The sequence below is a fragment of the Puma concolor genome, chromosome A1, assembly GCF_028749965.1.
Source record: "Puma concolor isolate L17-30 chromosome A1, mPumCon1.1.hap2, whole genome shotgun sequence".
Taxonomy (NCBI): domain Eukaryota; kingdom Metazoa; phylum Chordata; class Mammalia; order Carnivora; family Felidae; genus Puma; species Puma concolor.
The window spans coordinates 29002102-29014387 of NC_141667.1; the positions used below are offsets into that span (position 1 = coordinate 29002102).

The 12286-nt window shown below is 39.2% G+C and overlaps 1 protein-coding gene across 3 annotated transcripts in view; it reads right to left on the bottom strand.

The window, feature by feature from the left end:
- Positions 1–1640: 1640 nt before the first annotated feature.
- The window catches only part of CAPSL (calcyphosine like), a 40380-nt gene continuing 29734 nt past the window's right edge, over positions 1641–12286 (bottom strand). Inside the window, exon 5 of one of the 3 annotated variants that reach the window (XM_086676974.1) lies at positions 1641–1934. In XM_086676974.1, coding sequence (XP_086533100.1) covers positions 1821–1934 — 114 coding nt within the window. In that variant the 3' untranslated portion in view covers positions 1641–1820. Of the gene's footprint in view, positions 1935–7306; positions 7888–8935; positions 10729–12286 lie in introns of those variants that run through there. The other 2 variants (XM_086676983.1, XM_086676992.1) reach the window with 2 other exon arrangements.

The following is a 12286-nucleotide window of genomic DNA, read 5'->3' on the forward strand; positions in this document are numbered from 1 at the left end:
CTAGTATTAGCTGGGAAGAGTTCAACATCAGCAACAGAACAGAAGTCAGCTGATTTAGGCTGGGTTCAGCTGGGAATACCACTGATCTGTGACTCTCCTATCTTTTTCTTGAGACAAAAAGGGAATTCAGGTTTATTCTTTTCATAGTAGAGGCACAAGAGAGCAAACAGAAACACAAAAACCTTTTGAGGCTTAAGCTCAGAATCAGCACACCTGTCACTTGCACCTCATCTTACTGGTCAAACAGGCCAAATGACCAAGCTCAAGGAGTGAAAGAATACTTTCTTTTGTGTGGGAACTCTGAAACATAAGGAAAAGCATGCAGATAGGAAAGGGATGAAGAGTTGAGTCACTAATGCACCTCCTTCAGTCAGATATGAAGACAGATATAAGGCCACATTTACAGGAGAACACAATGGCATCCCTATCTGAAGAAGCTCCCCTGTCCCATCCATACAGCAGCAGACCCAAAGATACCTTCTATCCAGTCCTTAATGAAATGGCTTTTGTCTATACGTGTACTGGGAATCTTTAGGGAAAGAAAAGTCGTTGGCCAATAAAAGGTTTCAATATTTATAGATCCTTTAATCTAATAACAAAAAATATAGCCATTTCTCACATAAATTGTTAAGCAAGAGGAAAAAAACACACACTTCTCTCCTAAGCACAAAATTTAATTTCTTCCCTTCAGTATGACTGACCCAGCTAAAGTCATGTGTATATCCTTAGACCAGTGCCAGTCACTAATGAATGCTATGCACTGACTGGCTTGGAAATGGCTCACTTTCTGGACCTGGGGATGAGATGGGAACCTGGACAAAATAGGGGTGAGAGGAAGGAAATAAAGGATGTTAAAGAAGCAAACAAAAGTGTCTACTACAAAATATATTTTTTAAAAAGTATATATACACAGAGAAAGAAACTTAGAGTTAGAATATGCTCAGAAAAACTCTGAGGCAAAACTTTGAAGGCAAAGCTCCAAAATGTTTTCAGTGGTTATTAATAAGGAGAAGAATGGAATGATAGATTACTATATAAAAGTAAGGGATTTTCCAATTACTACATTTGTCTTCTTTTCCTTTTGGAAGGGAGTATATATGTTTTATTATCATAAAAAAATAATTAAAAGAATAAAATGTTTCTTAATATAATTCTTACTTGGAATTAAAACTTCCATTTCTTTATGTAATGTTTAATTTTCTAGAATAACATTGATACTGATTTATTCAAGAAAAAAATGAGATTCTACTGTTCCAGAGTCATCATCTGATTTCTTCCTTGTGTTATGGGTGACACAACAGTGAACTTCAAGATTTCCCTATCCTCCTATCTTTTTTTTTTTTTCAACGTTTATTTATTTTTGTGACAGAGAGAGACAGAGCATGAACGGGGGAGGGGCAGAAAGAGAGGGAAACACAGAATCGGAAACCCTATCCTCCTATCTTTTAAATAATTACTGAATTCCAGCACAGTTCATTGAGCACCTCTTGTGTGCAAATTGCAGAGATAGATACTATGGAACAAGATGAAATTGTAACCAGGGCCCAAGGGTGCAAAAGAGCACCTGGCTCCAGGAATCCCAAATAGACCAGGTTTGGCCACTCATCACTGACAAAATCCAAAGGCAGAGAGATGAACAGTGGTGAAACAAGAAAGGAATTTATTTCAGTGAGGCCAGGAAGACAGAGGTCTGATGTCCCCGAGGCTGTCTCCAAAGTAAAAAAAAAATACTTCTAGGTTTATATAAGGAAAATATGGAACAAAAGTTGGTGGGTACATGTAGGTGAGAAGTAAAGGTCAGGTCAATCACTGCTTTGGGGTCAGTTATGTGGGGTCTTGCTAGCATCAGGGCAGTTATTGCTTGAAGATGTGGTTTTGGTTCCCATTATGGGATGCTTTTCCTGGCAGGTCTTTTGCCTGAGTTCAGAGATAAGCTGGAAAAACAGAACCTAATTAGGTAGAAAGTACACATTGAGGTCAAAATGGAGATAGCTAAAGTCCTATTTCAATATGACACATCTCTATGATTCACATCTCTTCTTTATCCTATCTGCTTTACTATCCTGGTTGAAAAATCTCATAATTCTGCCAAAATGGTGTCCACATAAATTTGTGCTTTCCTTTATTTGTGCTTGGCAGCATCTTTTCCCTTCCAATGACCTCCATGACTACTGCCAAATCTCCACCTCCCCAAGTCCCCCATTGAATCTCAGTCCTCCTCATTCCCAGCAGATGTTTTTGCCTTTGCTTTGAGAAAACTGGGCCATGACTCTTTTTCTTCTCTTTCTATTTCCATCTACAAGCTCCCAAATTCCCATAAATCCTTAACAACTGTTCTCCCAGTCAAAGGAGAAGATGCCCCTCTGTCAGTAGAAGACCAAATCAACATTAAGTCCTTTATTCCATCTTTCCCTCCTACTCCAGAACTTTGCCCCTTCAGTCATCTGATATCTCTTGTACCTTTGTTTTTTTCATTACATTCACTGGCTCTTCAAGATTTTCCTATCCATCCAGACCAACACCCTGAACTTTAGAATCATGTCTAATAATTTGAACTTCCACAAGTAAATATATCATATGTCTTTTGTTCAAGGTTAAATCCCCAGCACCTAAGATATTACTCACTGATAATACTGAATATTTTCTCAGTAAATACTTGTTGGTTTAATGGATGAATATCCAACTTCCTGTTGGATTCCTCACTTAGATATCCACAGATGTCTCGAAAGTGAGTTCTTCATCTACCCCATTAGTAGCTTCTCAAAGTTGTCATTTCCCAAGTATGGTAGAGAAGCTGCCATAATTCAATGGACTTAAGAGACCTTGAAAAACAGTAGATGTCTCAAGGATAGCCTGTATGAGCTGAGATTATATCCTGCCCCTCCCCTGCATGCCAGATCTAAGAACCATAGAAAAACCTTAAGTGGAAGTCCCAGGAAAGACTTAAGCTACATTTTCTGCCAGCCATCTTGAATGGAGGAATGCTCCAAGTCTGAAAGTCTATTAGAGAAAATAAAGTAAAATTTCTTATACATCTGACTGGCAGACTGTCATATAAAGACACATATATACTCAGTAAAAGAGGAATAGAATAATGAAAGAGGAAGTCAATCTGGTTGGAAGATTGTGGAAAGCTTTGTAAAGACTTTATCTTTTGAATTGGGCCTTGAGATTTGAGCCAGTTTAGCAAAGAATCACTCAGCTTGTTATGCTGCTTCAACCCCAACTGAGTGTACTGAAAATCAACTCTGGTACTAACCACTCAGAGTTAGGACAGGCCCCTCAAGTGATAGAGGACAGTCTCCAACAAGAATGCTCTTACTTCAGATGTTTACTTCTTACTTCAGGGCTGTTCGCACATCAGTATTAGTCAGAGTTCTCCAGAGAAACAGAACCAATAGTGTGTGTTAATGTAGGCTGGGGGAGGGGGGAGGGGGTGGTGGAGAGGAGACAAAGAGAGAGAGAGAGAGAGAGGGAACTATATATAGATTTACTTTAAGAAAGTGGTTCACATGATTGTGAGGGCTGGAAAGTCCATAGAGCAAGCTGGCAAGCTGGCATCAGGTAAGAGTTGATGAAGTCTTAAGTCTGAATTCTGTGGGGCAGGCTACAAATTCAGGCAGGATTTTTATATTACAGCCTTGAGTTTATAGCCACTTGGTTCAAAATGCAGGTTCGTATGACACCCTCAGTTTCAGTAAGTCACTAGCATGACTCCAGAACTCAGAAAAGCATTATGCTTACTGACAATTACAGTTTCATTATAAAGAATGCAAATCAGGAGGATAAAGAGACATGTAAGGCAAAGTCTGAGAGGAAATGCAGAGTGCTCTCTTCTCTTCTTCTGAAATCATGGGATGTCACACTCCCAGCAAATCAATATGTTCACCAACCAGCAAGTGCCACTGAGACTCAGTATTAAGAGTTTTTATTGGAGTTCCTTATGTGGGCATGCTTGATTAAATCATTGTCTGTGAAACTGAACTCAGTCTCCAGAACCCCTCCCCTTTTCAGAGGTGGGCTGGCCCAAAGTTCTAACTCTTTCATCATATGGTACAGCTTTCTGGTGAGCAGTCTCCATCCTGAAACTGTCTAGGTGTTCACTCTGGGTCACCTTGTTAACATAACAAAGACATGCTCTCACTCAGGAAATTTTAGAAGCTCATGCTCCAAGAACCCAGGACAAACACCAGAGAAATTCTTTATGAGAACACACTGTATAACCAAAGCATGGAAAACATGAAGGATGTGATGGGACAGATGTCTGTAAATATATAGGTCAGGACAAATCAGGGAGGCCTTAAATGCCATGCCAAGATATCTTAACTTTTAAATGGGCTTGGGGAGTTACTGAACATCTTTAAGAAATGAAGTGATATGGGTGAACCTGAGGCTTAGGAAAAATCATCTTAGTATCAATGTGAAGGGTGGAGGAAAAGGTAAAAGACTGAAGGTAAGGACTTATCTGGGGACCATTCTGAGTTTGAGGTAAGAGGAACTGAACATGTACAGTGGAGAAGGAGAGAAGGGACACCCTAAAATATAATCAGATGACTCTAAAAAGTGATGCAAAATAATAACACACACTTCTACATAGCTTACTTACCTGGCATCAGGTAAAGTTCTAAGTGCTTTCCATATATTAACTCATTTAATCCTCATCCTGTGGTGTAGTTACTATTATCTCCACTTAACAGGTGAGGAAACTGAGGTTTGAGAAGTCAAGTAATTTGCCCAACATTATACAGCTAGTAATCCACACAGAGTCAGATTTTAAACCATGCAGACTGGTTCTGGCATTTGAACTCTTAACCATCTTTATTCTGCCTCTTGGAAAGAGAGGGAACAAAGATCCTGGGATTTCTTGCTCATGTAGCTGAAGACGCAGACTGAGATAGAAGCATCCTTGGTGTAAGTAGAAGATGGTGGGGGGAGGTTAATGGAGGGCATGGAAAGGAGTAATGAATTTTATTTTGGATCTGATCATTTCAAGTGAAAGTAAGGAACATGTGCAAACGTCTACTACCTGAACTCCTGCAACCAAAAAAAGTAAGATCTCCCCTCCTACCATTTTTAGCAGCTGGTATTATAAGTTAGGGCTAATATCTTAATGATATCCTGATTTTTAACTCTACTTGATTCTAAAACTGTTCCCTACAATTTCTATCTGTAATAACAGTCCACTTTAATTATCAATATATAATACTTGCAAACCCCAAAACCTTCCCATGATTTATTAAATCAAGATGATTATTCTGCTGAATTATCTACAGATAAGATCATTCTCTTACGATTTAATTTTCCCCTCCAATATGAAACAAGAAAATTGCCTCAGTGTTGTCTTAGCACGAATTTCAAGGTCAGGAATAGAGCCATAAAAGCCCAAGTGACAAGACTCGCTAAGTGGGAAATCATTACCAGATACGGTTGTAGAAGTTGTTTTCTTGGTTGTTAACATGGTTAAAGATAGAAAGACCTCCATTCCATACTCCTTCAACCTGGAAAATATCTTATTCCACATGGGTTACTGAGACCACCAAGCATGCCTCCCTAAGAAAATGGAAGGCAATGGGGACTGCTGTTTTAAGTGGCAGAGACAGCTAGTAGTCCACTAAAATTTCTTTTGACCTTATGTTAGATATATTTTCACCAGCAAGGAGATTCCCTGACCAGGACTACGCTTCCCAGCCTCCCCTGCATTCTATGTAATCATGTGACTAGTTATCATGAAATGAAATGCCAGCAGAAGAGAGGGTGTCCCTTCCAGACCACAGCTTTTCAGAAAGTTGTTCAGTCTCCTCTATACACTCTTGTTCTTCAGGCACATGAATATCATTGACTACAAAACCCTGGAAAAACAGCCGAACTACAAAATGGAGGAATCTTGCAACCCAGAATCACTACACAGAGGAAAGCTGTTCATCGACCACAAACAGCTGGTACATAATACTGCTTCATGAATGAAAACTATATATCCATTGTTTGAACTTTTATAAATTTTAGGGTTTGTTTCCCACATCAAACATTACCCTAACATGCCATAGTAGTTGAATGGCTTGGCATTCCAGTTTTAGCAACGATTGCTATGAGCTTGCTCAGTGTAGTCCCTCTTGAGCAACGACCTACTCTCGGTGGACTGACACATTCAGATCCTCGAAGCTGGAAGGCTGTGGGACTCAGCCCTGGGCTGTGAGAAATTCTCCAATTAGAATGTCACCACACGAGGTCTCTTGGAAGTGCTATTTCTCTCCTACACATGCCTGCGAGGCACATACATTTTCTTGATGCTTCCTTCATATTTTCAGAACTTCAAGACAAAGAAAGGATGGCTCAGCAGTCAAAAATCACAAATTATGATGGCCAACTAGAGATGGAAAAATAATAAACCATAAGTACTGGAAATATACAGGCTGGTACCTCTATCCATTGTAACTTGAAGTGTTACCTGAAAACCAGAGGCATCAATATCACAGAGAAGCTTGTTAACAAGTTAAAGTTTGAACCCCAATCCAGCCTTCTGAAATAGCATTAGCATTTTAACAAGAGTCTCTGGTGATTTGGGTATTCATTAAAGTTCGAGAAGTGGGGCACCTGGGTAGTCAGTTGGTTGAGTGTCTGACTCTTGGTTTAGGCTTAGGTAGTGACCTCATGGTTTGTGAGTTTGAGCCCTATGTCGGTCTCTGTACTGACAGGGCAGAGCCTGCTTAGGATTCTTTCTCTCCCTCTCTCTCTCTCTCCCTCCCCCACTTGCACTCTCTCTTTCTCCCAAAATAAATAAGTATTTAAAAAAAAATTTTTTTTTAAGTTTGAGAAGCACAGCATCAGCCTTTCCTCTCCTCTCCCACTTCATTTCTTCATCTTTTCAAGGTGAAGAGCCTGTGGTTATATGAGTAATCAATTCCCAGCCACTTTTGTTTCCCGAGAAGCAGATATTAGAGGAAGAGAAATGGGTCCGGAAACCTGGTATCACCTGCCTTGTGAAGGAGCCTAAATGTAGGTTCCAAAGATGAATTCCCAAAACATTTTCAAAGTCCTCCTCATCAATTTACCTTAAAGCTCCAGAAAGTATCCAAGGCTTCTTATAAGCCCATCGATTTCCCTGTGCACTGCTTTTCATCCTAATAGGCCAACCCAGGAAGTGATCCCACTCCATGAAAACCCAGCCTTCAACTAAGAGGGCCAACTGAGCTCACCCTCCTTTTGTCCCCAGAATCCCTTATGTCCCCGTTCATTCATGTGTGGAAATTTGCTAACTTTAAATCCCTGGATCAAAATATGAAAATAGGGGGGTAAAAAAGCCACTAAATTTCAGAATAAAATAAATTTTATTTGCATTCACCAAGAGACACATTAAAATAAGTAAGCTCAGGATATTTTACACAGTCAGATGTTCCTCCAATCCTTTTATCATCACCTCCTGCTAAAGACTCCAAAGACAACAAATAAGTGAAAGTTGGGGAACCACCTACATGTACACCTATAAGAGAAACAACTATAACAAGAAATACATGATTTCACCTAAGAACCACTTTCCAGCCTCACTCCATGGCTTCCTTTCTTCCTTCTGTTCTTCCTTTCTTTCTGATTTAAATATATATCCTAGGCATTTAAGAATATGGATATGTTCCAGGCAATTAAGTAAGATGACTGAAGATCTATTGCTTTTCATAGGCTAGCTTTTTCAGAAACTTCAGTTTATATCTTATCAAAAATCTATAGCAATGGACTTCTTTCAAAGTCATTCCACTCTCTGAGAGTCCATGATTTCCAAAAGAATTAATAGTGTCATAATCTCCATGATTTTGTCATCATTAAAATGAAATAGGCGTCGGTGTCAATAGAAGCACTAACACCAGCGTAATAGTTCAAAAATTCTTCTTTTGAAACCTGGTTGGGGGCGGGGGATAAAGCAAGGGGAAAAGAAGGAAATGGTGTCAAAACATGTGAGTCTTAGTAGAGCATTTTACATTCTCCCTGAAATGTTTTCTATTGAGTCTGAATTGCCATTGGCAATCAAGAAACTCAGGTAATTGGGGATCAGGGTACCTGGTTTTCCTTTCCCCTCTAAGGTGGGGCATTTGCAAGATTTGCCAGCCCAGTGGCCATTGTTTTTTTTTTTTTTTTTTTTTTGGATTAAGATAAAAAATGTTTAGAACTGTGCTATCCAGTAGCCACTAGTCACATATGGCTTTTTAAATTTAAATTATTTAAAATTAAACATAATGAAAAATTGAATTCCTCGGTTGAACTAGCCACATTTAAACTGCTCAGTAGCCATATGTGGCTAGTGGCTGACATCTTGGAGAGCACAGATGTAGAATATTTCCATCATCACAAAAGTTTCTATGAGAAAGCACTACTTTAGAGCATCCTTTGTATGATTGCACCTGTGATTATTATTAGTACATTAGGATAGAGAAATTTACAGCATAAATGCACAGATAAAAAGCTCTTTAGGGAAAGTTTAGACTGATCACATAAGTAAGGATAGAACTAGAGAGTGGGGGCACTTTCCAGGATCCTTGGTCACCCAGGAATCCATGATGCCTGGTGTTCAATAGCAGAGGGCAAGGAACTAGCCATATAAGAAGTGCTAGAAGGCCAATTTCTCAATTTGGTCAGGATACATGTTAGCATTTCATAGTTGGCCCTGTGCCTCCTACAATGGGAAACGAGAAAGTAAAAGAGCAGGAATCAGCCCCTAGGTTCCAGTTCTCTCTCATCCCTCTTAACCACCTCCATTCCTCAATACCAACGCATAGAATAATTCTATTGCCCACAGTCCTAGGGGTACCACTCAGAGGCTGAGCATTGTGGGAACTTGCTTGGCCCACTAGACAGAAGTAGTCCAAGCCTGCAAGAAAATGAATGTTAACATAAAATTTTCAAACTCTCATTCTTGGCTGTCAAAATAATGTGGGGTTTTTTTTGGGGGGGGGGGGGGTGGATTACATTTTGTTCTTTTAAAAACATGAGCAAGTACAGTTTGAACAGGGCCTCATCATTTTCAAAGAATACATTCCATAACCTGAAACTGAAATATCACACACATAACATTTTTAAATGATCCAAAAGCACCATCTAGGAAGTAAACTTTTAAAGAAGCATGATATGTAACATGTTAGCTAATTAAGAAGAAATAGATTTTAGAAAGACCTTAAAACAGAAATAAAAACTAGATGAACTCTTTTAGTACAAGGGTCGTTAATGTTTTCCAGCCTTAAATTGAAGAAATTCTATTAAATCAGAATCATGTTAATGGCAAGGCACGGTATGATAAAATAACAATGACAAAGTTGGTATTATATATTTAAACCATATCTAATTTTGTAACTCAAAAACTTCTTAATTTCTGGTTCCTTGAAGTAATATCCTAACTATTGCTTTTATGACAAATTCTTACTTTCAATGCATATGTAGCTTACTACTATAAGCATGTATAACTTTTTAAACAAAATATTTTAAAATTTATAGCATAAATGTCATGGAAATTGTGCCTTATAAAACATTGTTTTTTCAGCTTCAATTTCTATTTAAAATACAATCAGGATAGGATTTACATATAGGAATGCCTCAATATCTAGAAAATAGTTTGTGTTACGTACAGTTGCATAAATAAAGCTTTGCCATCAAACAATTGGCCTAGGACGGTTTTGAGATATGTGGGAACTTTTTAGGACTAGCCTACTAATGGCATTCATATGCAAATAGATATCTCCAAGTACCTATAAAACACACATGAACGTAGGTAGGCACAGCTCCTATAATCTTTATATACTGACCTGCTCATTCTCTTTAGTATAGATGAAACAAAAGTAAATTTTCATTCAAACCCTATCTAAATGAACTCAATTAGCAAAGTTAAATTAATGGTGATTTATGGTATTTACTGTGCAGCTTCAAAGATAATCTTAAATAAATGAATGCTGAATGATATTGCTAAATGAGATTTGAGGCATGACTAAGTATGCAATCTGTGGAACAGAATTTAATTTCCAGTCCCCCTTGGAAACTAAAAGAATGATCTGGGTCTCATTAAGTCAGTGCCTGACGTTTGGTAATGCCCTGCATTTCTGTTGCACTTTATCCCATCAAGGTGGAAGTGCTTTGGGGCTCCCTATAACCGTGGCAAGAGCAAACTACTCTGCCATCTGTCATTTTCTCTCAATTATGGGTTCCTTTCCTGCTCTAAGGCTCTCTCCGAGCACTGATTGTCATCAGTTCTGCATGTGGCCTAAGTGTTTCTAGGAGACAAGCAACTCAAACCTTTCAAATTGAAGATCGAGATGTTCCCAGAATCAATACCAGTGTCTGAGCGCCAAATTTTAAGGTTGGTAAAAAAAAAAAAAAAAAAAAAAAAAGAAAAAGTAACTCAAGTCTTTCATGACAGGATTACAAGCTACATACTCAGGTCTGGCTTCAAATTTCAGGTGCTTGAGCTCTGAGTCACAGGGTCCATCTTAAATTTATTATGGGACCTAGAGCAGAATGAAACTGGAGATGAATGATAGTTACATGGGCAGCGTAATGGGTATGACCCTGTGCATATCTTGGCTATCTGCCACTTGACCCCATGTTGGGAGTGAGAGTGGGAACAGGAAACCCACGGCGCTCACAGGAACTTTGGTGAAACAGAAATTGCATCACCCGTGTTCAATGGCTGCTAGGATTTGTGTAACACTCCAGAGAAACCATAAATAAATTCCACTTATGAAGAGGAAGAAGAATCTAGAACAAAAGAAAATAGACCATTAGGAGATTTTTCTTTCCCTGATACAATATACCTTTCTGGTAGTTGCCAGGTCCATTATCAAAACCTCAGCTAATGGTTGGTGGCTCATAGTTTCAGTGTCTTGCACTCCTAACGAGCACCTTCCACTCTATTCTGCTGAGGGAAGATACTGGCTTTGGCGAAGCAGGTGTGAAAATAAAACAAGAAGGTCATGCTATTCTCAGAGAGGAAGAGCTGCTTCACCACAACCTCTCACCGCACCAACTGAGGTGGCAAAAGAACTCTTCTCACACAGCAGTGTTCTCAGAACGCCCATCAATCATTTGTTTATGTTTCTTCCAACAGATTTCACCCGTCATCTGTTTTACAAGACATAATTTTAGAGGATTCATTTAGTGAGCTTTTTTATGAGAAAAAAAGAACTGGCTATCTCCATCAAGGTTATATAGTTTCCACATCAGCGACCTGGAAGAGTAGGATCATGCTTAGAGACATTGGTTTTCAAAAAGATCAATTATATGAAGATAACATTATATGACAACCTATCAGATCCTTGGCCCCTTTGTTTTTCCTTGAATCATAAGCATTTCTGAAATGTAAAACTTTGCTGCTTCTTTCAACAAGCTCTTGATTTAAAAGAACAGCCTATAATTTCCAAGAAAGCCATTCTATGGACTGAACTGAGAAATTGGAACTGCCATGATTCTCTATGCCCCAGAGAGTTGTGTATAAATCCAAAAGGGTATAGCGCTCAGAGGTGTTAGTAGAATTTCATGAAAGGGGAGCAGAAAGGCACCCACACACCAGCCAAAAATGCATTTGGTTAATTTCATCTCTCCACTTGATTAAACATCAGCAGAACAAATTCCATCTGTTGGGTGCCTAAAGAGGCTTGAATCATTACCTGCTTGTACTCTTGTGGCTCAGTGAGGCAATCCACACTGGCCAAGAGAAGTGAAAGGCAGACACAATGGTCTGCTTCCAAGAACAGAAGAGTATTTTCCTGACATTGTCTTGATAGATTGTCTACATTCAACAAATTTACTACATGCTCTGCAACACACTGCCATATAAAGGGCTGCAACTGTCTTGGCTTCAGTGCCTATGTTTCCTCTCTGATATCTTAGCTCTGGGCTATTAGTTTGGTTTGAAAGCCAGTGGTTTTATTTACATTCATTCTAGCTCCTTCCTCTATCCCCACAGCCTAGAATAGAACAGGGCACATAGCAGTGACTCAATACATATTTACCAGTGGGATGTATTCAATCTAACACTGTGATGTGACAAAGCCAATCTACAGCCTACTTGGGGGGGGAGGGCAGCTCTGCCTTAGAAAGCTGCTACTAGGGTATGAAGTGTTACTCAATGCTGCCACCAAACCAACAGCCATACATCAGCCTCCAGGGTGCCATTTGGGTCTGGGAAGAAAAATTCTATCAAGGTTTGAATGTCTATGAATGTCAGAAAATTAGCCGTGCAGAATGACAGGAGGAATTCTGCCCTAGACTACGACACCAACGTTTCTTGAATTACTCACCTGTGCTTCTGAAGGGA